At 42.0% G+C, this 27,189-nt stretch overlaps 1 protein-coding gene across 1 annotated transcript in view; it reads right to left on the bottom strand.

The window, feature by feature from the left end:
* Nucleotides 1–1,476: 1,476 nt before the first annotated feature.
* LOC115194199 (heparan sulfate glucosamine 3-O-sulfotransferase 5) overlaps nt 1,477–27,189 on the bottom strand; it is a 69,442-nt gene continuing 43,729 nt past the window's right edge. Inside the window, exons 2-3 of the mRNA XM_029753672.1 lie at nt 2,908–3,049; nt 1,477–2,796 (exon numbers count right to left, since the gene is read on the bottom strand). Of these exons, the coding sequence (XP_029609532.1) occupies nt 1,863–2,796; nt 2,908–3,014 (1,041 nt within the window). The 5' untranslated portion in view covers nt 3,015–3,049 and the 3' untranslated portion in view covers nt 1,477–1,862. The remainder of the gene's footprint in view (nt 2,797–2,907; nt 3,050–27,189) is intronic.

The raw sequence follows: 27,189 nt of genomic DNA on the forward strand, positions 1-27,189 counted from the left end.
CCGAAGATCGGCAGAAGTGGCACTATTTCATGGACTAAGTGTCTCTCCAAATTCTAAGCATCTTCGTTATTGCACTGAGGATGAACAACCTGCTCAGACTTTTGTGTGAGACAGGGTTTTGAGTCTATTGCCACTGCATTCCTATAAGATTCACATCATATTCAACTGCACAGCAGGTGTCATCATTTAGTCAAAACCAGTCAAAGCAAGTCAGCACTGAAGCGATGGAAATTAGACTTTGAACCATCTCAGCAGCTAGTCTGTGACTGAGCAGCTGCTCCTGCAGTTCAACAGATCAGAGAACACCACTTTTTATTTTACATTGACCCTCTCATAATAAGATACATGGAAATATGTATTTGCTGAGCTGTGGGCAATTAATGAAGGTACCAGGAAATATGTTTCCAATTGTGATTTAATTCAAAATGACAGACTCAATGGAATGACCCAGTACTTACTGAGAATGAAAGCATTAAGTGTCTTTAAACCCCGAGATAAATTACGAGACAAAACAGAAAAAAAATACTCAGTTGACACATGTTTAAATGTTATTTTAATGAAATCCTTTTTTTGTTACAGAACAATACACTTATGATACAGAGTGGCTATTTGCACATAAGACAAATCTGGTAATTGTAGTAGAATAAGCATTAGATGATTTGACATTAACTAACAAATAACTTTATACAATGGCTTTTGGCCAAGGGCAATGACAAACAATTTCAATACTGGTGGGGGCGGGGACAAAGTTACCACTCAAATCCCTTATGCAACATTTAAATGCTTGACATACAAGACCACGTTTTTATCTGAGTCAGAATTTGGTGAGAAATGCTATGTTCCTATTCCCTCTTGAGAATCTCCTAGATTTCTGAGTTATATTACAGACACAAGCGCTTCATGGTAGTGGAGAACACGAATAAACCTAAAAACAACATAGAAACAAATAAAGGTTTAAAGAATGATACTGGAATAATGTTTGAAGAATGATACTGGAATACATAAAAAAAAACAATGTTCATTGCACATATAAAACAACATCTAAATGAGAGGGAAATAAATGCATGACTATCACATTCAGGACTGTAAGGACGTGTGGGCTTACGTCTTCGTCAATGTTGTTTTAATATGAAACGTTGTCACACATATAGGTTCATGAATGCTTTTCAATCTGTAAAATATGTGTGTCGATGACTGACAAGTGTTCTTTTAAAAGCCACATCGTTCTTAAAATAATCTCATGTCTATCTCACATTTGAGAGTATACCCTTCATTCAATATTGGCTGAGAGATGAGCAGGTCAGTGTTTTTTTGTCATGAAACCTGTTCTGGAGGCAGCTCTGCAGAGTGGTCACTAGCTGCCACAGCCACAAAGCCATAAAATCAGATTTTAAACCTAACCTTAACCCTAACCATACTGCTAACTCTAATCTTAAATAAATAATTTTTACAATATAGCAAATTTTGACTTTGCAACTGGCCCATCTAGCGGAAATAGTTCAGTTCTGCCTCAAGGACAAGACTCATCCCAATAAATGTCAACCTGTGAGAGATGATGGCAAAATGATGAGTTCATAAATGGGGAAAAGTGTCAAACAGGTGAACTATTACACATGAAGATCAGGCGCATTAAACTGAATTGTTTTGTAACTCACAAACCATTTTTCCTCCGCCCCCCTTACATATTTACAAACAAACATACATTGATTCCGTTACATATTTGGTCACATTGTCATTCTCATAGGTGTTAAATTCAATCAAAGTGCTTTTTAATATCCTTTAATATTTTTGAGGTTGACATCTTGAAAATGTCAACAGAACAACTTTAGTTAACACATTTATATAGACCTTCCCTTCGTTTCTCAGGGCCAGTTGAATGTCCTGCCAGTGATCTGATAAAACTTCTGATTGAAGGGGTGGAAGAACTTCCTCAATTTGGCCACGACCGAAGGGTCCACCTCAGGGTGGATGCGCCCCTTGCTGCCTGCCAGGCACTTGTTGAAGACAATGTTAAATCGCAGGCAGTAGAATCCCCTGGTGGCATTGAAGTACAGATTATAGTGGCTGATCCTGGACGGGAGGTTGAGGAAGCGCTCGACGAGCTGCAGCTCCGGCAACGGGTCCGTGATCAGACGGTCCCCGTCCACAATGTGGAATTGTTCCACGGGGAAGTACTTCAGCCAGCGCTCCAAGTGCTTGGTGTAAATGCTGGTCCGTACCGCCTTGTACTTTGTGTTCACCTCACACGTGTTTCCGTCAATGGCCAGCTTCTCAAACTTGTGGTAGGTCTTGTTCTTGCGCTCCTTGCCCTCCAGCACCTGTGTGTAGTCTGACACGGCTCTGGTGGTGGGCTCGCGCACGATGATCAGCAGCTTTATGGAGGAGTTCATCTTGAAGATGCGTTCGGGGACCTCCTCTGTGATGAAGTAGGCGGGGCTCTTCTCAATGGTGATCTGATGGGGGAAGGAGAAGGGCATCTTCTCCCGGTACCAGTCGATGCCCCGGGCGTAGTTCTGGTCGTTGTCAAAGAAGTGGATCTCCTGCGAGGCCTTGACCACCGCCGGGTGCAGGTTGAGCATCTCCAGCAGGGCGCGCGTGCCCCCCTTGCGCACCCCGATAATGATGGCCCGGGGCAGCTGCTGCACCAGGTTGTGCAGGCGGATCTGCTCTTTGGTGGCATTGCCCTTGCGGAGCTCGTGGAGCAGACCACGCTTATACTGCAGGGTCCGGAGAGGGATCTGCTCCGGCAGGTGAGGAGGGCCCAGTCTGCTCTCTATGGGGCAAATAGGCTGCAGCCTGGAGGAGGGAAAAACACAGAAAGAGACATTCTGTACTTAACATTCAACAGGCCTTGCTTTCAGACCGAAAGCTAAATGTGTTAGCTACTATGGACACCAACCGACATACCTATCCAAGCTCCCAACCCTGGCCACTAGATAGAGGAGACTCCCGATAGCAAGGCTGCCCAGCACAAAGAGCTTCTGTCTCAGCAACGCCTGCTGTTTGAATAGCATGGCCCTCCATCAATCTTCAGGACTGCGTCTTCAGCCTGGGGACGGGAGAGCAGAGCACATAAACCACTAATCACTGGCAGTCCTAATGTTTATTAACATTCACTCAATCAAGCCTTACAAGTGATTAAGCCACCCTCACAGGATCCTGTAAAGTGCTGCATTGTCATTAGAGCAGACGTCTGCCTTCCTCAGTCATACCCACCCTTTATTTATTTCATTGTTTCTGCCAGCTAGCTCGGATCGGATTTGATCAAATGCATGACAGGCAGACCCACTCGGCGAGAGCCTCATCGGGGTATCGTTTTCTTTCTTTTTTTTGAAAACGGTTTCATCTGTTATAATGGTATCATTTTTCATTGAGTCCGTGTAAATGCAGAATACACAATTCTTCCACCAGACACCTTTTATTCTCACAGAAAGGGTGACAGCATAGTTTGGTCCCAGACAACCCTTCAGCTGTTAATTAAGGAATATATATTAATTAGATAGGGCCTAGATTATGATTTGGTCTCTAGATTACTGTGGCTTCAATTCAATCATAACGTTTCTGTGGTGCTGTATGTAGCCTTTTGCAAAGGAAAACCCACAGTCTAGAATACACAAGTCGGTGCCTCATGAATGTATACAAAACAAAAAATATATACGCAACATGCAACAATTTAATTGATTTTATGGAGTTACAGTTCATATGAGGAAATCAGTCAATTTAAATAAATAAATTAGGCCTTAATCTATGGATTTCACATGACTGGGAATACAGATATGCATCTGTTGATCACAGATACCTTACAAAAATAGGCCTCACAATGGGCCTCAGGATCTCATCACAGTATCTCTGTGCATTCAAATTGCCATTGATAAAATGCAATTGTGTTCGTTGCCCATAGTTTATGCCTGCCCATAACCCCACCGCCACCATGGGGCACTCTGTTCACATTGTTGAAATCAGCAAACCGCTCGCCCACACGACGGCATACACGTGGTCTGCGGTTGTGAGGCCGGTTGGACGTACTGCCAAATTCTCTAAAACGACGTTGGAGATAGTTTATGGTAGAGAAATTAGCATTCACTTCTCTGGCAACAGCTCTGGTGGACATTCCTGCAGTCAGAATGCCAATTACATGCTCCCTCAAAACTTGAGACATCTGTGGCATTGTGTCGTGTGACAAAACTGCACGTTTTAGAGTCAACTTTTACTGTAATGATCAATCATGCTGTTTAATCAGCTTTTTTATATGCCACACCTGTCAGGTGGATGGATTATCTTGGCAAAGGAGAAACGCTCACTAAAAGGGATGTAAACACATTTGTGCACAACCAGGGGCGTTGTATCTGGGGGAGGGATTAGGACGATTCCAATTGCCTGTGACTGACAGGGGCCCTAAAAAATGATTAGAACATTAGGTACATTTCTTTCAATATTAAATTATTAACCTATCATCATTAATATAATATTTTATTTACAAAGTACTAATAAAACTAACGGTTTCTTTTTCTTTTCTTGTTTTTGGCAAAAAGTAAACATCCAGAGAGCCTCTAATATTGCCCAACCCCCCTCTATTTACATGAAACGGTTCAGTCCTGCCCCCAAACCAGGCGAGAACGGTACCTGCTAGAAGTGAATTGTGAGTGAGGAGTGCCATTGGAGCAGCATGTCTCAGCTTCCTAAAGAAAAATCTGGCTTCCAAAAAACGAAAAGAAAGAAAGAAAAGAAAGACAGGAGAGAGAAAAGAAAGGGCGGTATGTCACCCAATTTTTCATTAAAGTAGATGGGTGTAGTCCATGAGTGGTCGAAATGAACCCGTTAGCTTAGTCCATAGTGAAATAGGCTACTTTTGCTCCCTGAACACTTATTACTTAATATATTCACAGAAAATTCTTAGTGTTTACATTTCGCTCCTATTTTAGCCGACATTTAATCAATGCAGGCAAACTTTTAGCAAGCTATTCGTACTAAATCAGTTGTCTGGTGCCAGGCCCAACAGATGCAGCTCAGTCTCTTAGTCTGAGGCAACACTGATTGCTACGCAAATGGATGTTGCACCTCAATTTAGCAAGGAACACAGCCGCCGGAGGAAAAGGAAGAGATTCTATGATGAGATCTCTCAAGAGGAGACAGCTCAGGACAGTGCAGCAACGGTGTTTCGGAGCACAATGTTTTTTTACTGCTATGGACAACATCATAAGTGACTTGAACACTAGGTTCCACACCACTGCAAAAAATGTAGAAGAATTTTCTTCTGTTCTGAAAGTTGGGAAGATTAGTGAGGATAAAGTCCCTTCTGTGTGCCAACCACTGATCATGAAGTATTCCAGAGATCTTACACCTGAGTTTCAACATGAAGTAAGACACCTGAACACTGTATATGCTGCCACTTTCACCCTAACTTGTCCCCTCTTGGTGTCCTGAATGCAGTTTGTAAGATGCTGCTGCAAAGCATTTTTGGAGAAGTGTGCATTGCTTTACGGATATTTTGCACACTGCCTGTGACTGTTGCTGGTAGTGAGAGAGCTTTCAGTAAGCTAAAACTGATTAAAAAAACAATTTGAGGTCCACTGTGTCCCAGGACAGACTTTGCAGTCTTGCCATGTTGTCCATTGAAAGTCAGTTAGCTAGAAAGCTGGACTTCAAAGACTTGATCAGTGACTTTGCTAGCGAGAAGGATTGGCATTGGGCTCTTGGTGAGTAAGGCTGAGAAAGGGCCAGTGATAACTGTTAAATTACATGGCTATGGATATTGGATCACTACACACATGATGCCCACAGGCTGAGAACAGGATATCTCAAAGTTTACTTTTTTTCTTTTTTCAACTAGGCAAGTCAGTTAAAACCTCTTACATCTAGGGGGCAGTAATTTCACGGCTGGATAAAAAACGTACCCGATTTAATCTGATTATTAGTCCTGCCCAGAAACTGGAATATGCATATAATTATTAGCTTTGGAGAGAAAACACTCCAAAGTTTCTGAAACTGTTTGAATGGTGTCTGTGAGTATAACAGAACTCCTATGGCAGGCAAAAACCTGAGATGCTTCTGTTCAGGAAGTACCCTGTCTGAACATTTCTTGCCCTTCTTGATTATCTCTATCGTTTACAAAGGATCTCTGCTCTTACGTGACACTTCTCACGTCAACAATGGAGTCTCACAGCCCGGGAAAAACAGGAATGATGTAATTCAAAGCCCTGGCTGAAGCACACGAGAGCAAAAGCTGAGTGGTCAGTCAATGGACTAAGCCTTAGGCGCGTGACACGCCCCGCCCCCGGCTTTCGGTTTTTTCCTCAGTTTACAGACAGGCAGATTCCCGGTCGGAATATTATCGCTTCTCTACGAGATAAATTGCATAAATATTGGTTTTAAACAGCGGTTGACATGCTTCGAAGTACGGTAATGGAATATTTAGAAATTTTTTGTCATATTTTGCGTCATGCTCGTGGCCGAGATTTAGCGTTGGGATAGTGTCTAGAACGCACGAACAAAACGTCGCTGTTTGGATATAACGATGGATTATTTGGGACCAAACCTACATTTGTTATTGAAGTAGAAGTCCTGGCAGTGTATTCTGATGAAGAACAAGCAAGGTAAGAACATTTTTCTTATAGGAAATGTGATTTTGGTGAAGGCTAAACTTGCAGGGTGTCTAAATAGCTAGCCCTGTAACGCCGGGCTATGTACTTACATTATTGCAAAATGTGCTTCATCCGAAAAGCTATTTTAAAATCGGACATATCGAGTGCATAGAGGAGTTCTGTATCTATAATTCTTAAAATAATTGTTATGCTTTTTGTGAACGTTTATCGTGAGTAATTTAGTAAAATCACCGGAAGTGTTCGGTGGGAATGCTAGTTCTGAACGTCACATGCTAATGTAAAAAGCTGGTTTTTGATATAAATATGAACTTGATTGAACAGACATGCATGTATTGTATAACACAATGTCCTAGGTGTGTCATCTGATGAAGATCATCAAAGGTTAGTGCTGCATTTAGATATGGTTTGGGTTTATGTGACATGATATGCTAGCTTGAAAAATGGCTGTGTGATTATTCCTGGCTGGGTACTCTGCTGACATAATCTAATGTTTTGCTTTCGCTGTAAAGCCTTTTTGAAATCGGACAGTTTGGTTAGATAAAGGAGAGTCTTGTCTTTAAATAGCTGTAAAATAGTCATATGTTTGAAAAGTGTAAGTTTTCGGATTTAGAGGAGTTTGAATTTCGCGCCCCGCCCATCATTGGATATTGGAGCAGACGTTCCGCTAGCGGAACGTGTAGATGTAAGAGGTTTTAAGAACAAATTCTTATTTTCAACGACGGCCTAGTGGGTTAACTGCCTTGTTCAGGGGCATAACAACAGATTTTTACCTTGTCAGCTCAGGGATTCGATCTTGCAACCTTTCGGTTACTAGTCCAAAGCTCTAACCACTAGGCTACCTGCCGCCCCAACGGCTGGATTGCCATAAAATTTGTTGTGCACAATCAAGACCCCAAGTGGAAGAAACCTATTGATTTGGTGACCACTTTACCTTTCCTCTAGCGCCAAAATCAGGCCTCTTCATTTCCATTTTGTTTTCCATTTCCACTTTTACAGCTGCTGATTTTCTAGTTGGTAGGTATACTTAGTTCAAAAATCTGCTACGGATTTTATTATTTTGTTTGTCATATCATTCTATAGATGATAATGCAAATTTATTTTAATTGAAGAGGTTAATATATATTTATTTTAAGTTATTCATTATTGTTAAGAGAATTCTCCGTTCAAAAATTGTACCTTTAAAATTACATTTAGACTGTAAAAGATGGCCTTTAGCAGATTTCGTATAGAGGGTATCAGTCTTGCATCAAATAGTGAATTCCACTGTATGCAGAATGTTGCATGCATGTCTGCACAGTGTTATATTTTCACAGCTCACTGTCAGTAAATATCGTACAGTAAATATTGGATTACAAGAGAGTTGCAAGCCTGCAAAGGTAGAGTTATTTAAAGCTTTGAATGGGTCGATTGGGTTCTGGAGGTGTGTGGTTACAGCAATTGCGCAGGGTTGGTGTGGCCTGTGGTGGTGGGGCCCAATGTGATATATTTTCATTGTGCTTATGGTCAATTTCTGGGATCTTTTATTTCAGATCATGAAACATGGGACCAACACTTTACGTTTATGTTGCGTTTATATTTTTGTTGAAACAGGATAGAAATGATCTCCTTTGATGTTGCAATCTAAATTTTCAACTCTGTTCATAACATGTGCTGTGTGAAAATCATGTTGTGGCCTCCCGAGGGGCGCAACGATCTAAGGCACTGCATCGCAGTCCTAGAGGCATCACTACGGACCTGGGTTCGACCCAGCCGGCTGTGACCGGGAGACCCATGAGGCGGTCCACAATTGACCCAGCGTCGTCCGGGTTAGGAGAGGGTTTGGCCGGCAGGGATGTCCTTGTCCCATCGCGCTCTTGCGACTCCTTGTGGGCCGGGCGCATGCACGCTGACTTCGGTCGCCAGTTGTACGGTGTTTCCTCCGACACATTGGTGCGGTGTGTCAAGAAGCAGTGCGGCTCGGCAGCGTCGTGTTTCGGAGGACGCACGGGAGTTGCAGCGATGGGACAAGACTGTAACTACCAATTGGGGAAAAAAGTACAAAAATAAATCAAATAAGAAAATCATGTTGTATGAAAATAAAGCATCTCCGTATGAAGCTGCTGCATTTGAACAAAACAATAATGATCAAAGGAAACAGAACAACCTGACTTCAATCCCCTAGAACAATTACAACATGTCTGTGGTTTTTATTTCAGAAAGGAAAGAAATGTAAGCAAGTTGTCTCTATGGTCTTTAGAGGAGTTGGGTTAAATGCGGAAGACACAGTTCAGTTGAATGCATTCAGTTGTACAACTGACTAGTAGGTATCCCCCTTTCCCTTTCTCTGTCCAGTCCTGTGTAGAGCTTCCATAACAAGCACTGAACAGCCAATCACCAGAGATCTTACTGTTGATGCTAATTGTGTAAGATCATCAAAAACCTAATCTGTCTCAGGACATTTCCCTTGTTGTGATTAGCATACAAAAGAAAAATACCCTATCTTCATCACGTTCGACATCATTCGTTTGACCTTCAATGAAGGAAAACGAAAAACCTGTTCCTCTGTTAAACCAAGAGGGGGCAGTGTTTCATTATATAAGAATGACATCAATCTACTCACTGACATGACTGGAGTTTTTTTCCCTCATCCGTTCAGTTCTTTCATTCTGGCCCAGGTTAAGCATACTAGTGGCTGTCATTGGTTGTCAGACGTGTCGTTAAACACAAGTTATATGAGGGAGTATTAGAACACTGCTTTTCAAAGGTGGGCAGGCTATTGTCATTTGAATCTAGAGAGAGAGAGAGATGCAGTTTTGCAGGACTGCATCATGCCTCTGTTTGCAGGTAGGCTTTACAATAGAAAGTATTTGCAACTACTGTCATGATCAGCAAATGGAAGCCCAGTTTCTCCCTAAAGAATAGCCACTAACTGACCCCATCCATAGCCTTGAATATTTCCCCTGGCCCCGTGAACTGAGAGAGATCCAAGACACCAAAACCTATTAGTATATGGCTGATATCATCCCTAATACAATGTACAGGGAAGATAATATAACATATAACAGGCATGTGGAGTGGGCCTTTGACTCTTGCTGTAACTAGAAAATAAGTAATATTGCCTTTCCCTGGCCTCTAAATGGATGCTAGCCAAGCAATTGGAATTTTAGCAGTCTAACAATAAAGGAGAATAAACCCATTTAGCCAGAGGGCCAGTCCAGTCCCCTTGTTGGTGGATTCCCATTTGGAAATGAAATGTTTTTCATTAAAGGCGGTATCTCTGTGAGGCTAGGGAGCGACTCACAGATCTCCTAGAGTGCTTTCATTTCAATGGCTCTTTGATTTATACAGGGTGTCATTGGCAGAACAATGCCGGGTACTTACAATGCTGAAGTAGACTCGGTCCAAATCAATGTACTGTTTTTAAAAGTCCCGACCTCTACATTTAGAGTACATTTAATGTACTCCCTTAGAATTAAGGACGTCCCTTCTCTCCCGACTATCTTCTACGTCTTCCCTGGTAAGAGACAGCAAAGTTGAACGTACATTTGACTCTATGTAGGAATTCCATGGGAAACATATCTCTGCTACTCCCATCTCTAGTACTCTTACTAAATACTGACATATTTTAATTCCTTCTAATCGCCCTGGCTGTTGAATCCACAGTGTGAGCTTATCACGTCTGAATTAATTGCCTTTTTCACATGAACCCAGACTTATTTTAGCACTGAAAAGATGTCTGAGAGACTTCTGGTCAAATTAGTTTCAGATTAGGGTAATGTATAGTAAATTGCCTTTCAGACAAGTTTTCTTGACTCAGCCATTTGTGAAAAGCTACAGAATCCTGTTTGCGCTTATCAAGGCATGATACATTTACATTTAGGTCATCAAGAGGCCATATGGTGTTTTTTTCTATGAAGCCCCCTGGCATCAGCATAAACAGTAAACCTTTTATCATTATATATAGCCTATAGCCTTCATAAGCTAAATTAGGAGCTCAATAGTCTCAAGCCAATCGAGTACAAGACTCACACAATGTGACCTAAATAAACCAAGATGAGCCTCAGAGATATTATTTTTGAAGGACTTGGCAGACAAAGAGAAAAGTTTGAACAATCGGCGTGTAGAGAGAGTACAGGTACCAGTGACAGAGGGAAACAAAGACTGACACATGTTCGATGCCTTTTTAAGCAGGCAGGTCCTTCGAGAGTAAATTGGAATTGTCTACACATAAACAGCAGCATCAATAGAAACTTTGAGAAGGAATCACTTTCACCTTGAGTTTTACTAGATTCTGGAAGCAAGTTTACGGCAAGAAAAATAAATGGTTTTAAGTTTCTCAATTTTACTTTTAGCAAAAGGTCTTGCTCTAACTCCGAGTCAATATGCAGTTTACCAGACAACACAAGGCATTGACATTAATGCAGGGAAGTCTAGTCTTTGTGAAAGTAATCTGTCAGCCTTTACATCAAAGCATGGATATCCATAATAATCCACTCTGATGTTTCAGTTCTCAGTTAAATAATCTTTTATTCAGTCATTTTCCCATGTTCTCTCATCTCTGCTCCTGACCTTAACTGTCTCGGCGCGTCTTACCTCTTGAATGTTTATGCAAAAAGAGGAGAGCAGGCTAGTTTGTTTCTCACATTTATTTTGACTGACATGAGTTCTGAACATACCATACCGTTAGGCTGTAAATTAAGCCTATTATATGTTATTACCACAATTTGTCCTCTACAATTGTAAATAGCATGGAGAAGCTTACATGATATTTCCCCAAGCACATTTGAACCGAGTAAATGTTGGCTATCCAAAGGCTTGATAATAACACCCATTTCCATATAGCCTATAGCGTCCTATGAATGAAAAAGCCCTCATATTCGTTACTGTAGCATGTGCTTCTAGACATGGATACTACGTATAATCTTGTTGACTTATTAAGGTGCCCGCTATGTTCTGCTCATGATGTGTACTCTGCTACGCTGCTGTTCTAATTCTCAGAACATCGCGCTGTGGTGGTGTGCCAGAAATAGATCAGTACTGCAGTTGGTCTCAGTGGAGTTCCGTGGCTGTCCGTGAGCTCATAGTAGAACACCTGATTGGCCGTTAGACAAGCCGGCGTCTCCTCTCAACCCCTCTCTGTTCCTGCCCCCCCCCCCCCCCCCCCAACCCCCAACCCCCCAGAGCCCCACAGAGCAGGACCACAAAGCTGCTGGTTCTGTCCCAAATGCCACCCTATTCCCTGTATAGTGCACTACCTTTGACCAGGCTGGTTACAACTACCTGGAAACAACGGGTTTGAATCCGTTCCATTGATTCCATTCTGGCCGTTACATTGAGCCCGTCCTCCTATAGCTCCTCTCACCAGCCTCTTCTGACCAACAGTGGCAGCGGTAGTCAGCAGCTGTGGAGTGTCACATCACATGGAAGCCATAGGAACTGTCTAGAGAGACACATTGTCCCAGATCCAAAACATGTCCGACCAATACCATTTTCTCCACTTCAAATCATCCATTTGTTAATATATAGCCTATGACTAACTACTCTCTTATTTCCACAGCCTTTCGAACTCAACAGAATTAAACGGGGGAACAGAATGTCTATGGGATGGAGCGGAACATTAAGAAATGGTAATGGTCCACACAGAGAAGTGATCTGGGGAACTATTTCCACTAGGCACATTTTTCCTCAAACAAGTCATTGTTCGCGCCCATGAGGCATGCAGCAAATTGGTATATTATATTCTGAATCATGTCCCATCTTGAGTTACGCTCATGTAATGTGACAGCTGAATATTAGACCCCAAATCCACTTACATTTGGGGCGATTACATTGAGTTGGGTGATTTACCTCCCGCCATTTATCTGTGGCACTACTGCTGACGAGGTGCCGAGCAGCCGAGTAACTACCACTAGAAACGACACAGTCTACTTGACACACATAGTCACATCGTTCTTCCATAGTGGACAGACGACTGGTATTGTGCAGTAGACAGACGGCTACTACGAACTGGTGCAAAAGACGAGTGATTTAGGCCAAAACAAATTCCAATCCTATTCATCTGACTCGGTACACATTCATAGAAAAACTTTATTGCATTCTCTCACATTTCTAAGTGTCTGTTTGTTAATTTAAAAAAAATCCCAATGAAGTTTAATGGAGACAGACTGAGGCGCCATTGTTCCCCGTAATGCCCAGTAATGTCATTTGAGGACAACGTGGAGAGATGGAAGAGATGGGGGGGGGTTATTATAATTATAATTAATATTATCTGGATTGATCTGTATTCTTATGCACCGGGGAATGATCCTGCTGTTCTGTCTGCATCCAACCTCCATCCCGTCCTTCCATCAGCCCCTCTTAGCCATTTGTCAATTTTGTGACATTACGCCTACTTTATTTATCACCAGCACGCTGCAGTGCCTTTGTTCTGAACTCTCCTCTGGCACCAGCGTGTCTGCATGCCTCGGTCTGCCCCTGGCTGCAGCCAGCCCAGCCGCCACCCCTCACTGTACACAGAGTAGACACGCCCCCTCTCGCTCTCACACACACACACACACACACACACACACACACACACACACACACACACACACACACACACACCCCGTCCAGTGTGTCAGCTCTGACGCCCCACACAGCACTGACAGTGAAAGACCATATACTGTATGTCTACTCAGTGCTGCATTCTGTCAGGGTGCTTATCTCAACATCAAAGTCAACTTAAAAGTGCTGTTCGTGTCCTTAGAGAGGATCCCACTCCTCACACTCCAGCTGCATGTGACGGACACAGCAGCGAGAGAACGATCATGTCCTACGGGGGAAAGAGACACCAGAGAAACCATAAACACTGGGATGTTATGATGTACAGATCAAAATCATCTGTCTGTAGCTGCTTTGTCTACATACTGTAAAGACCTAAGCACACAATGGAAAGCTAATAGAGTTATACACAGTGTACAAAACAATAGGAACACCTGCTCTTTCCATGACAGAATGTCCAGGTGAAAGCGATGATCCCTGATTATATCCATTTCAAATCAGTGTAGATGAAGGGTAGGAGATTGGTTAAAGAAGGATTTTTAAGCCTCGAGACAACTGAGTGTATGTGTGCCAATGTGCATGAGTGCCATGCAAGACAAAATATTTAAGTGCCTTTGAACGGGGTATGGTAGGTTACTTAGGACAGAAACGATAGGAGGGAGGTTGGTTGGGGAGGACGGGTGGGCGTATAATGTGAACATCTAGCAATCCAAAGGTTGCGTGTTTGAATTTCATCACGGACAGCTTTAACAACTTTGTAACTGTGCAACTACTTAGCATGTTAGCTAACCCTTCCCCTAACTTTAACCCTTTAACCTAACTCCTAACCCTAACGTTAACCCTAACCTTCATTTAACTACTTAGCTAGCATGTTACCTAACCCTAACCATATCCCCTAGCCTAGCTAACGTTGGCCACCTAGCTAGCCTAGCTAATGTTAGCCATAACAAATTGGAATTTGTGTAATGTACATGAATGCTTTATGAAGAAAGAAGATCATGTAATACACACAAAAAGTGCATTTTTTGGTGTGCCTGTCACGAATTGCGAATAAGTAATTTGTGTCTAATTCACAATCAGCTGTAATAGTGTGTTGCAGCTAATACATCATTTGGCATGTGGTTCCATCTGTATCGTTGTTTCAAGTCCAGTGGGCTCAGCCTGTTGTATTTGTATCATTTGATGGGCGTTCATCATGAGCAAAATCATTTGTATCATTTTACTTCGTCTGTGAAAACCATTGTTGCATAAGTATTCACCCCCTTTGTTTAGGCAAGCCTAAATTAGTTCAGAAGTAAACTATGGCTAAACAAATCACATAATAAGTTACATGGACTCACTCAGTGTGAAATAATAGGTGTTGACAATACTTCTGAATGACTACCCCCTTCCTCTGTCCCCCATACATACATCTGTCCCGCAGTCAAGTATTACATTTCAAGCACAGATTAAACTACAAAGAGCAGGGAGCTTTTCGAAAGCCTCAAGGGGCAGTAATTGTTAGATTGGTAGCAATAGCAAATCAGACATTGAATATATATTTAAGTATGGTCAAGTTAATAATTAAGCTGTGGATGATGTATTAAACTACCCAGACATCAAAGATGCAGTCGTCCTTCTGAACTGAACTGCAGGACAGGAAGGAAATTGCTTAAGGATGTCACCATGAGGCCATTGGTTATTTTTAAAACCGCTACAGAGTTCAATGGCTGTGATGGGAGAAAACTGAGGATGGATCAATAACATTATAGTGACTCCACAATAATGACTTAAATGGCAGAGTGAAAAGAAGAATACAAAATATACTGAATAAAAATATTCCAAAACAAACCTTTTCCAGCTGAAACTCTTAACACGTTCAAAAGTGAATACTGGAACAATATTTCTAACATGGAATGGTCAGAGGCGATTTATAGAACACTAATGTCAATTTGTTTGTTATTTTGTGATGTAATAAACATTTTTATGAAGTAAATATTGTAACTTGGAAAGTATACCCCTACATGTATGAAGTTTCCATACTATGCGTTGTGCATGTAATATGAACAATTATGAAAGTGTTTTTGTTAAGACGGATATGATTTGAGAAGCTATAAGAGATGCTTGTTTTTTATAAATTTGCACAGTGAGTAGTCACCGTCCCTGAGTGAGGTCAGAGAGCGTGTCAGCCTGCCGGAACAGCCCCTTTCCTGCAAACTGTATAAATTATGGGTTAAGAAATGAACTAGCCTATCTTCAAAGAAGCCTTTGCAAGAGTGAATGAAAGGAAAGTCAACTCTGTAGTTCTGTTCAGGATTTTACGACAAGTCACCGGATACCGGACAACTACAAAGATGGACAACAATAGAAGACTTGTTGGAACCATTTCAGACAATCAAGGCCCAACCCCCTTTCCACGGCTGCCCTGTTCACCGAGAGACCCCCGGTGAATAGATTCATGATTTCTTACTCAAAGCGGGAAGTGCTTCGTGTGCAAAGTATATGGTTACTGTAAGTGAGAGGAGTTTCTGAATGTACCAATGTTAAGTGTCTCTGTCCCGCTCTCCCTCTCCATCTCTTCTTTCACAAGCATCAATGTTGTCATTCCGCTAGGGACCTGTTTTCAGCGTATTACGTCTCCAGTCAATAACCGGTGCAGAGTGTGTATGTTTATCCTGTGTTCCCATTTAATTAGCTAGTGAATAAATAATTAAACCAATTTGTATAGTACTGAATCATAAGTAAGGCTCTGGTTTTAGCAGATGCAAGGAGGTTACCACTGTTCAGAATGATGATATGATACGAGGTTATGCTTAATAAGTTGACTTTTTATAGATGTGATAGGTAAAGACCTTTTAGAGTTTAATTCGGGAGATGGCTCTCGTGGTGCCCCAGATCCTAATGAGTTAATTGTTACATGATTAAGTTAATTAAGTTAATCGGGTAACAATTAAGCATAGTTAGTTAATTAGATAAATAACAGTCTTCAGATTAATGTTAAAGTCAAGTTATAACAATAACCTACAACACAAAGCCATATCTACACTGGAGTTGCTTACCAAGAAGACAGTGAATGTTCCTTAGTGGCAAAGTTACAGTTTTGATTTAAATCTCCTTAAAAATCTATGGCAAGACTTAAATGGCTATTTGGCCATGATCCAACACCTTGACAGAGCTTGAATAAAAGAATAATGGGAAAATATTGCACAATACAGGTGTGCAAATCTATTATGAGACTTAACCAATAATAAAGGCACTAATTGGTAGAAGTTCCCCTGAGTGTATTCTTTTCCTTTAGAATATTCCATATGAAGGCCAGACATGAGGGAATGAATGAAGCAGTGGGATGAAATAATAAACAGCATCACTGCACTCAAAAGAAAATATCGGATTTACTGCTGACTATGGTGCGACCTTGAAGCAACAAATAAGACAAAACTCCGTTGCAATAAACTCACAGCCTAGAGACAGAGCGGGAGAGAGATACCAAGGTTTATGCCTTCTCCCCTCAAGGCAAAGTCAGTATAGTGTGGCATTTACACTCCATCTCTGCATTGTTTGTCTCCCCACGCCTTCTGAAGATGTGATATGAATGACACTATAGATCCCAGACCCTGATGATATACACCTTATGCGCACAACATTATAAAGAGACGTGCACACATCCTGATTTTGTCTATCGATGTAAACGGTAGATATCACACAAAACATTCAAATGCAGTCTCTCTCATTGTTATCCGAGAGGTGGCGTCACCCCTACGGACGCTCGTCCCTCAACTGAGATTAGAGTCGTCGCACATCTGAGGTAAGGCAAAGGATTGTCTCGTTCTATTCCTGTGACTTAGCCTATCTCACAGGGGACTGAGATGTCGTTTACAAACGAGGCACAGGAGAGCACCACACCTCCAATTAAAGACGGCTGTTTGCATTTACAAATCTCGGCAAACTACAGCCACCTGCACTCGCATCAACCATGTTTTCCCTTGATGTATTTTAACTAGATACCCTGCATCGTTATAAACACTGACAACTAACTAGATTAGGTATGAAGGCCTTATTTGCCTTTGTAGTTACACTAATAGAAGAAGGCCTGTGATATATATATTTTTTTTTTTGGGGGGGGGGGCATGTGCCTTTGGCTGCCTCTCTACCTCATGGGGGAACCTGGGCCACATCAGACAGAAACACCTGCTAGGAGAGAGGGCTCTGGAGCAGCTGGCTCCCTCAACAGATGTGCCTCCCAACCCACTCTCCAAAGAGGAGAGTCTGCTGTCTTTACATCTAACTAGCCCATACACCCTCTCCTCTCCAGCTCTGGAGCCTGGAAGGTTTGAGGCCCGGCTGTGCCATGCTGGCTCGGTGCTGAGTCTGTGCTCAGTAAAGCAAAGCGTACCATCGGCAGGATGGTGTCTGTCTGGTACCCCACCAGATGAGCAGTGCTGCACAATCACAACCTCCCCAGGGTAGCTACTGCTGCTGCGTCAACCCCCCTAATTCAGTTCCATTATCGCTACATGCTGTTTCTTGGATGTACTGGGCTCTGCTCCCCCACTACTATAGCAAGTTAAGAGACTGGGCAGCCACAGCTAAAGCAGAGGCTGTCAAGTGGAAACAACTTAATCCAGATATCCAGGGGAGACGAGCTTAGTACTGTAGAACAGTGTCGTGACTGCATGATTCCTAGGCAGATACGTCATCTAAACAAGGCACGCTGGCACAGGTTTATACTAAAGGGCTTTTTTGTTGGCAGGATCGAATAGGGGACATGCCTGCATATGCCGTGTTTCAAGGTACATAGAGAGGGCCTTTATAATGCACACACGCACACCTTTGTGGTATTTTAATATTTGTTCCAGTCAGCAAACACTTGATCATCTTGCAGATTGCCCATGATATTGCACAAGAGAGAGACAAAATAGCCATGACTCAAGCAGGGTGTTTTATCTAAATATGAAGGGACATTCGCCATTAGCCTAGCGATGACAGGACCAGATCTTATCAGGGGCTTATGGATGCACACCTGGGTAAATAATCTCTGCCATCCACACACTGCCTAATAGACTGAGGTAGCCTAGCAAGTTCAAGTTCACTGTGTCATATGCAAAGGATACACATGGTGCAGCTGGCTTCCGAGTTAAGCGGGCGGGTGGTAAGAAGAGCAGTTTGGCGGAGGACGCATGACTCGACCTTCGCCTCCCGAGCGTGTTGGGGAGTTGCAGCGATGAGTCAAGATCGAAATTGGGGAGAAAAGGGTGGTAAAAATACAAAAAAATTATATAGAAAAAAAATTGTTGCATAAGTATAAACACAGGAAGGCACTCAACAATTGACAGTACAATATTTACACGTGTGTCGGAGATGGGGGATTGCCCTCAGAACATCCTCAATTCGTCGGGGCATGGACTCTACAAGGTGTCAAAAGCCAAAACGTTGACTCCAATGCTTCCCACAGTTGTGTCAAGTTGGCTGGATGTCCGTTGAGTGGTGACCAATTCTTGATACACACAGGAAACTGTTGAGCGTGAAAAGCCCAACAGCATTGCAGTTCTTGACACAAACTGGTGTGCCTGGCACCTACTACAGTATCCCATTCAAAAGTGACTTAAATATTTTGTCTTTCCCATTCACTCTCTGAAACACAATCAGTGGCGACGCGTCATTCAGAAAAGGTGGGGCAAATAATGGTGAGGCGAATAATAATAAAGTTTGCCTGTTTTGCATGTTATTTTGGCATTAATACGTCACATATCAGTTTGCAAACAATGTAAAAAAAAATTGTTAAATCACTGAGTTAATAAAGCCGCATACAAACATGGTCTCTTTTTTGCTTTCTTGAATAATGCAGCTCCAAAATGCAGGTGTTTCAGCCTAGCTCAGTGCTTTCTGCGGTGGTGGGGCAGCCAGAGGAAAATACGGAGCGTCGGGGTTGGTAATGTTCTATAGTTGCATCAGTGTTCTGTCACTCATGGGGACACTACGTCAGTGCAAAATCTATAGGTAGAGCTCGAAAAAGCAAGCCCCTTGGGTGCTGCCATAGACTTGCATTATAAGTGCCCATCCAAGAATGCTCAAGGTTATTGGCCACAGATACAATGATGTGAAATCACGTTATATCTATCGTAGCTTTGATTGGACTGATCATGTCAACATCATACTAACATAAATATATGTTACCAAATGATGGGGATTAACGATACATTTACTAGGCCTACTGGTAACATAAGTAATAGGGAATTGACAAAACTAAACAGAAATTTACAAAACATAAATGTGTGCATCCGAACAGTGCACTGTGGACACGCCAACTTTCCTTTCCAATTCGCAACTTGCTGCCCGAAAAAAAGAGATCTGTATATAATGACGAGATGCTCATGTCTCCACCCTAACAATGAGAGTCGTTGTCCCAAAGGCAGGAGGGCAGGCTACAAGCTTAGGTCTGCATATTAAGCACATAGAAACGCATTGGGCTTATCCTGGACAGAGTTTGGTGAGAGTGAGCCCTCTCGCTTTACCTCTTCCTCTCTGCTGAATCTATCTCACCGGAGAAAGCATCCGTGTGAGCGAAACGGCGCCCCTCTGTCTTACTATATGTAGCCCACGTATCTGATGCTGTCTGGCTAAAAAAAGGTATGACATGCCATAGGCTACTCTTTATGTCCAGACAGCATCATATATATGTTCTACACATACTGAGACAGAGGGGGGGAGTTTTGCTCGCTTGGGATGCTTTAGCTGAGACTGATGCATCTTTGTCGGAGCGTGTCTCTGTAAAATAAATGATCAATATTTTATTTGGATGGGTAAGGAGGTACGATAGGGCTTGATGACGGGGAAACACTGCTGGTTTGTCAGTCTGCTGTCTGTCCCGCCTCTGACTACCGGTGTTATTTTTGTGCGCTGTGGTTGGCTGCAGTCAAATTTCTTTTCACGGATGACGGAGAGCATGATGCTTCTTCATCGTCTCCCGTGAATGAATTGACACGTGCCGTGTTATGTTAATTGGTAACGATGAGTTGAAATCCACTTAATTCTTGTTTTGTGGCATATTCATTTGTTTTCTTTTGCGTGTTTTAAAGGCCTGTACAGTACAGCCAGCAGAGTCAGGCGCATAGGCTGTTTACTGTGCTTTGATTGAGAACCGAACAGTCAGCAAGTGTTGACTAGTTTATAAAAGGTGTCGAACTGATTGAATAAAGTCAATCTCATATATCCCTTTGCTATTCATAAATCATACAATGTAGTTATATGTCTATGATATCGCATTGGAACAAGTAAACCAAATATCTTGTTTATATTTTCCTAGGATTCGAAGCCCATGTCAAGACTTGCCAGTGACCGCTAAAGTGACTCGTCAGTGTAGCCTAGCGATGGGTTGTTCACGAACAACCGGCTCTTTTTGAACTGATATTTTAGGTTAACCCGAATCGTAGCGAACCGAATCGTATCGATGAGAGAGCCGTTCATCCGTCTCCTTTATTTGCATCTTGCTAGGTTACAGTACTACTGTTTTTTGGCGATTATCTGCAGATAAATTATGAAAACATTTGATGAAGATGTTGAATCCTCTCTACAAGAACTATAGGTAGCGGAGAGAGGAGCCTCATTCTGGTCCAAAATATGCTAAAAGAAAACAGATTGAAAGCTATAGGGGTGCAACATTCTGAAATTACATTTTTGTCCCCCCCAGTTTTATCATTGGAATGTGATACAAAACAAAGGCAATGGTGTGCTTTGGGACAATGTGGACTCCTCCGAGCGGTCGGGTAGTGTCCCCCCCACTTCTAAAACCAAAGTTGCGCCCCTGATAAAAGCTAATGTCATGATACTTACATGGTATTACTAAAAGATGTTGATATAGGCTACTGCTGATTTCTGTGTAGCAAAGCCCATGTTTAACACCTGCTTCATTCTTCAGTCATATATGTAGGTCTATTCATGGACGCCTGACTTTGTGCACCCCCACTTTTATACAACCTGGCTGGGGATCTGGCTGTCCTCCCCAGGATCTTTTTCATTTTTCATTTTTAAAACCATTTTCCTGGTATTCTATATTGCTTCTCAAAATGGAATATATGATAACTTGGCAGCACAACCATTTTTTCTTAGTTATTTGCCACAATAAATTAAATTGAAAGAGTTGACTAGATTAGTTTTCCTGACTAGACTACTAATCTACCGCCTTCCCTCAAAGTCCCACCCACAGTGATTGATTGACAGGTCTGAAATTCTACCAACTCTGTGACTCACAAACATCCTGCACCCTCCTCTGACAATCCCACCCACACTGATTGATGGGCCAAATATTTACAGGGATAGTTCACCCAAATTACACAGTGTCCACACTAGCGGAGCCAACAAAACACATATTTTGAAGAACAAACATCGTGGCAATTCATATCTTGCAGTAAAACTGTAAATATGACTTTAATCTCAAGAGAAGGCAGGTTTAATGTTAAAGGTACTCTTACTTAGAAAATAGTCCTGATCGTCTAGGCCTAGACCAGGGATGGGCAACTTTGATGGGGTAGGGGCCACAAAAAATCTGAACTCCTCACGAGGGGCCGCAGTTGCTCGCTGGTCTGCATACCCACATCCATACCCACATTGCTAGCAAAACATCTTAGTTACCCCGCTCTTGACAGCAGAGAGAAAATGTTAATTTCGTGCAATTCCACACACTTTGCCATGGGTGTAGAGAAGATTTTGACATTTTTAAACTAATTCCATGCAATTCTACACATTTTGCCATAGGATGGAGAGAAATGTTTGCAAAAGCGGGGTCACGGGACGCCAGTTGCCCATCCCTGGCTTAGACGATATCCAAAACAGCGTATTCAATAATTTAGCTGTGTATTTCAGATGGACTCAAGGCATTAGAATGTACCAAAGGCCACCAAAATAGAGCTCGAAAAAGGCCACCAAAAAAACAGGGAGCATACACCCCCCCGTAACATCGATAGGCTTAGGCTACTACATGATACTAACATTTTCACTAAACTCATGAGGCTGCTACAACCTAGGCTATGAATGAAAGTTTACAACTGTGGAAAAGGACATTTAACTTGTTATCTTATATGACCGGAAAAAGACACAGGTCATCCTGTTCCTCCTTTTTCCACCACAATCATTTTTTTATGTTTCACTATTTGTATTTTTATGAAATTCACTGAGGAGGATGATGATCCTTCCCTTCCTCTTCTGAGGAGCCTCCACTGTTGTACATGGGCCCTGGTAGTAAAAGTAGTGCACTATATACGAAATAGGGTACCATTCAGAGCTTTCACTCTGAGTCATGTGAAAATTGGGGACTGAGATCTCCTGAGATCTCCCGTCCATCCTAGGCTTTTGGGACAGCGTTTCCTCACACTGCTTCTTCCTTTCTGACGGCTTCACATGCAGTGCAACACCCAAGAGTATCTATACTGGAGAAGACGGTCAGCATATTATATGAAGATATCCATTTCAGACATATTGCAAACGATAATGTATCACAAGATATCGGCTTGTAAATCTAGTAATGTAACTACCACTGTGGTAATGTATGTGCATACAGCTCCTTATTTACTTTCAGTAGTGGGGGAGGTCTGCTTGGGTGCTCATGGGTAATGGACCCAGGAGTCATTTAGTTGGGGGAGGGGAAGAAGGGCACCCATCTGGCAAGAGACAGCAACACGCACGTGAACCTAATTAACCCACCCCACCTTGTGCTGCATATGCAGCAGGATATTTCCCAGAACCCTCTCTGTTTACAGCCATCAAGCTCCTTCTGGTTCTCAGTGACAGGTATGCTGCTGTGACTTGCATAAAGAATCCACCCCACCGATCTGTTTATCATTTCATCCACCAGACCTATTGGTGCACAGGATTCTCAGGTTGTCCGCAAACAGCCCACCTCAGCACAGCAGGACACCCCTATTAATGCTGTAAACCCTTTCCTCATGGTGATGGATAGTCTTATTGCCTACATCTTTGATAGTGGACCAGCCACATACAATCAAATGAATATTAGCATTTGACACTTTTTTTCATTTGGGGTGGACAACAATGATATTGAATCAAATGCCGGATCGATAGATTCAATCGCAAGTTTCAATCACACAAGCAGTTTGTTCTAGCAGGGAATCTAAATGGAAATTCACAGTGGAAAACTGGAGTGAGATCCCCATTGCTGTTCCCTATACTTGAATGGTTGTAGATACTTATCCCCTGCTTTAACGGACTGAAGCGAACACTCCTCCAGTCTCTCTGTAATGAGCTGATGATGAGCACCATGTTCTCTCTGTAATTGGTTCCTTGTTAGGGTGCACCATTCCAGTCCTCATCTGGTCTACAACAGTGAAAGACAAGAGATGTGAAGAAGGTGGAGAAGATACTGTCTCTTTACAGTCTAATCACCACTATTATAACCTTTAACCCTTTACAGTTTAATCACCACTATTGCGACTTAATCATGAACAAATGTAAAACTAGGAACTGTCCTTAACGCCTATTCAACATCACTGACATAACATGCTTCCATACATGCACGTTTTTCATCCGGACGTGAAAATACTGCCCCCTAGCCCCTAGAGGTTGTTGGATGACAATAGCTAAATGAAATCCACATACAGAGTGCACAAAACATTAAGTACACCTTCCTAATATTGAGTTGCGCACCCCCCCATATCCCGTTTAACCTGTCTGGGCTAGGGGGCAGTATTTTCACGGCCGGATGAAAAACGTACCCAATTTAAACAGGTTACTACTCTGGCTCAGAAACTAGAATATGCATATTATTAGTAGAGTTGGATAGAAAACACTCTGAAGTTTCTAAAACTGTTTGAATGGTGTCTGTGAGTATAACAAAACTCATATGGCAGGCAAAAACCTGAGAAAGAATCAAACCAGGAAGTGGATTGTAGTTTTTCAAGACTGGGCCTATTCAGTATACAGTGACTTAGGGTTCAATTTGCACTTCCTAAGGCTTCCACTAGATGTCAACAGTCTTTAGAACGTGTTTCAGGCTTTTTCAGTCAACAGAGAGCGAACAAGACCTCCTGGAGTCTGATGACCGAGAGAATGACAGGCCACAATTACGTGCATTCACGTGAGGAGGTAGCTGTGTTCCATAACGTTTTTCAAGACATTGGAATCGTCCGGTTGGAATATTACTGAAGTTTTACGTTAAAAAGGCCCTAAAGATTGATGTTTTACAACGTTTGACATGTTTCAACGAACGTAAATATAACTTATTGTAGTGAAATTTTCGGCGCGCTTCCTATATTTGGAGTAGCTTACTCAATGCGCAAACAACAAGGAGCTATTTGGACATAAATTATGGACTTTATCAAACAATACAACATTTATTGTGGACCTGGGATTCCTGGAAGTGCCTTCTGATGAAGATCATCAAAGGTAAGTGAATATTTCTAATGCTATTTATGATTTTAGATTACTCCAAAATGGCGGGTATCTGTATTGCCTGGTGTATTTTTCTGAGCGCAGTACTCAGATTATTGCAAAGTGTGCTTTCCCCGTGAAGCTTTTTTGAAATCTGTCACAGCGGTTGCATAAAGGAGATGTTCATCTATAATTCTTTGAATAACAGTTTAATATTTTATCAACGTTTATGATGAGTATTTTTGTAAATTGTTGTGCTGATTCACCGGCAGTATTGGAGGCAAAATATTTTGTGAACGTCACGCGCCAATGTAAAATGCTGTTTTTGGATATAAATATGAACGTTATCGAACAAAACATACATGTATTGTGTAACATAATGTCCTAGGAGTGTCATCCAATGAAGATCGTCAAAGGTTAGTGCTTCATTTCGCTGTGTTTTGGGTTTTATTGACACATGTCCTTGCTTGGAAAATGGCTGTGTGATTATTTTTGTCTATGTACCCTCCTAACATAATCTAATGTTTTGCTTTCGCTGTAAAGCCTTTTTGAAATTGGACAATGTGGTTACATCAAGGAGACGTGTATCTTTAAAATGGTGTAAAATAGTCGTATGTTTGAGAAAGTTGAATTATGACATTTTGTTGTTTTTCAATTTGCCGCCCTGATATTTCACTGGCTGTGTCCCGCAGCCCATAGAAGTTAAAGGCACTTCAATCTTTTGTCTTGCCCATTCACCCGCTGAATGGCAAACATACTCAATTCATGTTTCAATTGTCTCAATGCTTGAAAAATCCTTCTTTAACCTGTCTCCTCCCCTTCATCTACACTGATTGAAGTGGATTTAACAAGTGACATCAATAAGGGATCATCGCATTCACTTGGTCAGTCTATGTCATGGAAGAGCAGGTGTTCATAATGTTTTGTACACGCAGTGTACATAGCTACTGTAGTCACAATGTTGGTCAGTTCTGTTTACATCTTGTATCGACTCGTTTAACTATTCATCCTCTCTAGACGCTCGTCCTCCTCCACCACACTTCATCAGGTCGTATCAACGTCTCCAGTCAATCAGCCGATTGATCGTTCTGACCAACAACAGCGTGGAGATGGTCGTGGTGGCTCGGCTGATTAGTGGAACTGTCACACAACTGTCACACAAGACACTCTCTCTACCACCTGAACACTGGAGAGATGCCCACCATCTAGCCTACTAAGGGGGCCTGGTGTGTTGTCGCCCAAGGCGGGCAGCTTCTATTGGTTTGCCACAGTCTAAACTAATTGGTGGCACATTCGGATTCTTCACCATGTGCCCGTTTCACCATGTTGCCAAACAAAGTCTCATCCTGGTGTCATTATGCATTAGCTTCATCACCAAAATAAATGTCTTACTCTAAGAGGATTTGCCCATCAATACTAACCCTGTACAGTCTTTGACTCAATATAGGTCAGTGTCAACCAACGTAAACAAAATTCTGATACTAAAAAAAAAAAAAAATTCAGCATGAATTTTAATCATCTTCATCTGGTTAAACAGAATCACCTGAGGGATCCAATCAAAAATGGGTTCCAGTGGAACGTCCCTCATTCCCAACTAATGGTGTCAATAAAGACCTGGCTCATACGATCCCTCTCATTCAGTAAAGCAGTCAAATCAAACGGACTCCCCGGAGAATACTAATGCACGAAATAACTGACGTGCTATTAAAAATGTATGCTAAATATATGTAGACATGTTTTTCTTTTCTTGGAATACCTTTCAACTAGGAATGAAATGTTTATTTGTGCTCCTGTCGAGGTCTGCCAATACATGCTTTGAAATAGATTCGGGTTTGGAAAGTCATTTCCACTACTTCCGACTATTTTTAGTCTGACGCAATCAAACTGAAATAAACATGATATCCATCTACAAATGCACTTTTCGTGTGTGTGTGTGTGTGTGTGTGTGTGTGTGTGTGTGTGTGTGTGTGTGTGTGTGTGTGTGTGTGTGTGTGTGTGAGAGAGAATAGATTGTGGGATCTATCAATGTAATTATCTGCATTATTTACAATCCCCCATATATTAATAAAGAGGGATCATTATGATTTGTGAGAACATTATTTGTTTGCGTGTTTCTGTGGTAAATCAACGTGTTAGCATATTGAGATTTTTTTTCTCTCTCGCTTTTTGTGAATTCGGCCTCCGTTTCTCTATGAAAATCTATTAGCAGCATGATTAAAAATCAGCTCACTTGCGGCATGTTCAACAGAATAAAGTAGAGAGGATAACTTAAATCAGTGTCATTAACCTGTGCTCCCCTAGTCCTTCGTCAGACGACGACGACGTGGGCAGGAGCAGCTCCTGTCCTAGAACTTCTTCTCAACCAAGAGAAATCTGTCAGAACAAAGCCACACGGAGAATAAGTATTATCCAGAAGCTCAAAGTAGGAGAGTCTATCGTCAATCCATTTGTCACGGTGTGGAGAGGTGGACTGATCTAATTCGTGGAGAACAATCCTTTTCTTGCAGACAGGCGGCGCTGATGATCCTTTTGCACTTGTTCTAGCAGAGAATTTGGACCTCGGTGGAAGACAAAAGGGAATGAAGCGAGAAGATAAGAGGAACATGTATTTCTCTGCAGAGTAGAGTCTTGCACAAATTGGGCCTGACATTTGTACTGGTTAACGTTGGTTCCACAGCATTTGACTCCAGTGACTTTATGAATGACTGTG

The sequence above is a fragment of the Salmo trutta genome, chromosome 1 (genome assembly GCF_901001165.1).
Source record: "Salmo trutta chromosome 1, fSalTru1.1, whole genome shotgun sequence".
Lineage (NCBI taxonomy): Eukaryota > Metazoa > Chordata > Actinopteri > Salmoniformes > Salmonidae > Salmo > Salmo trutta.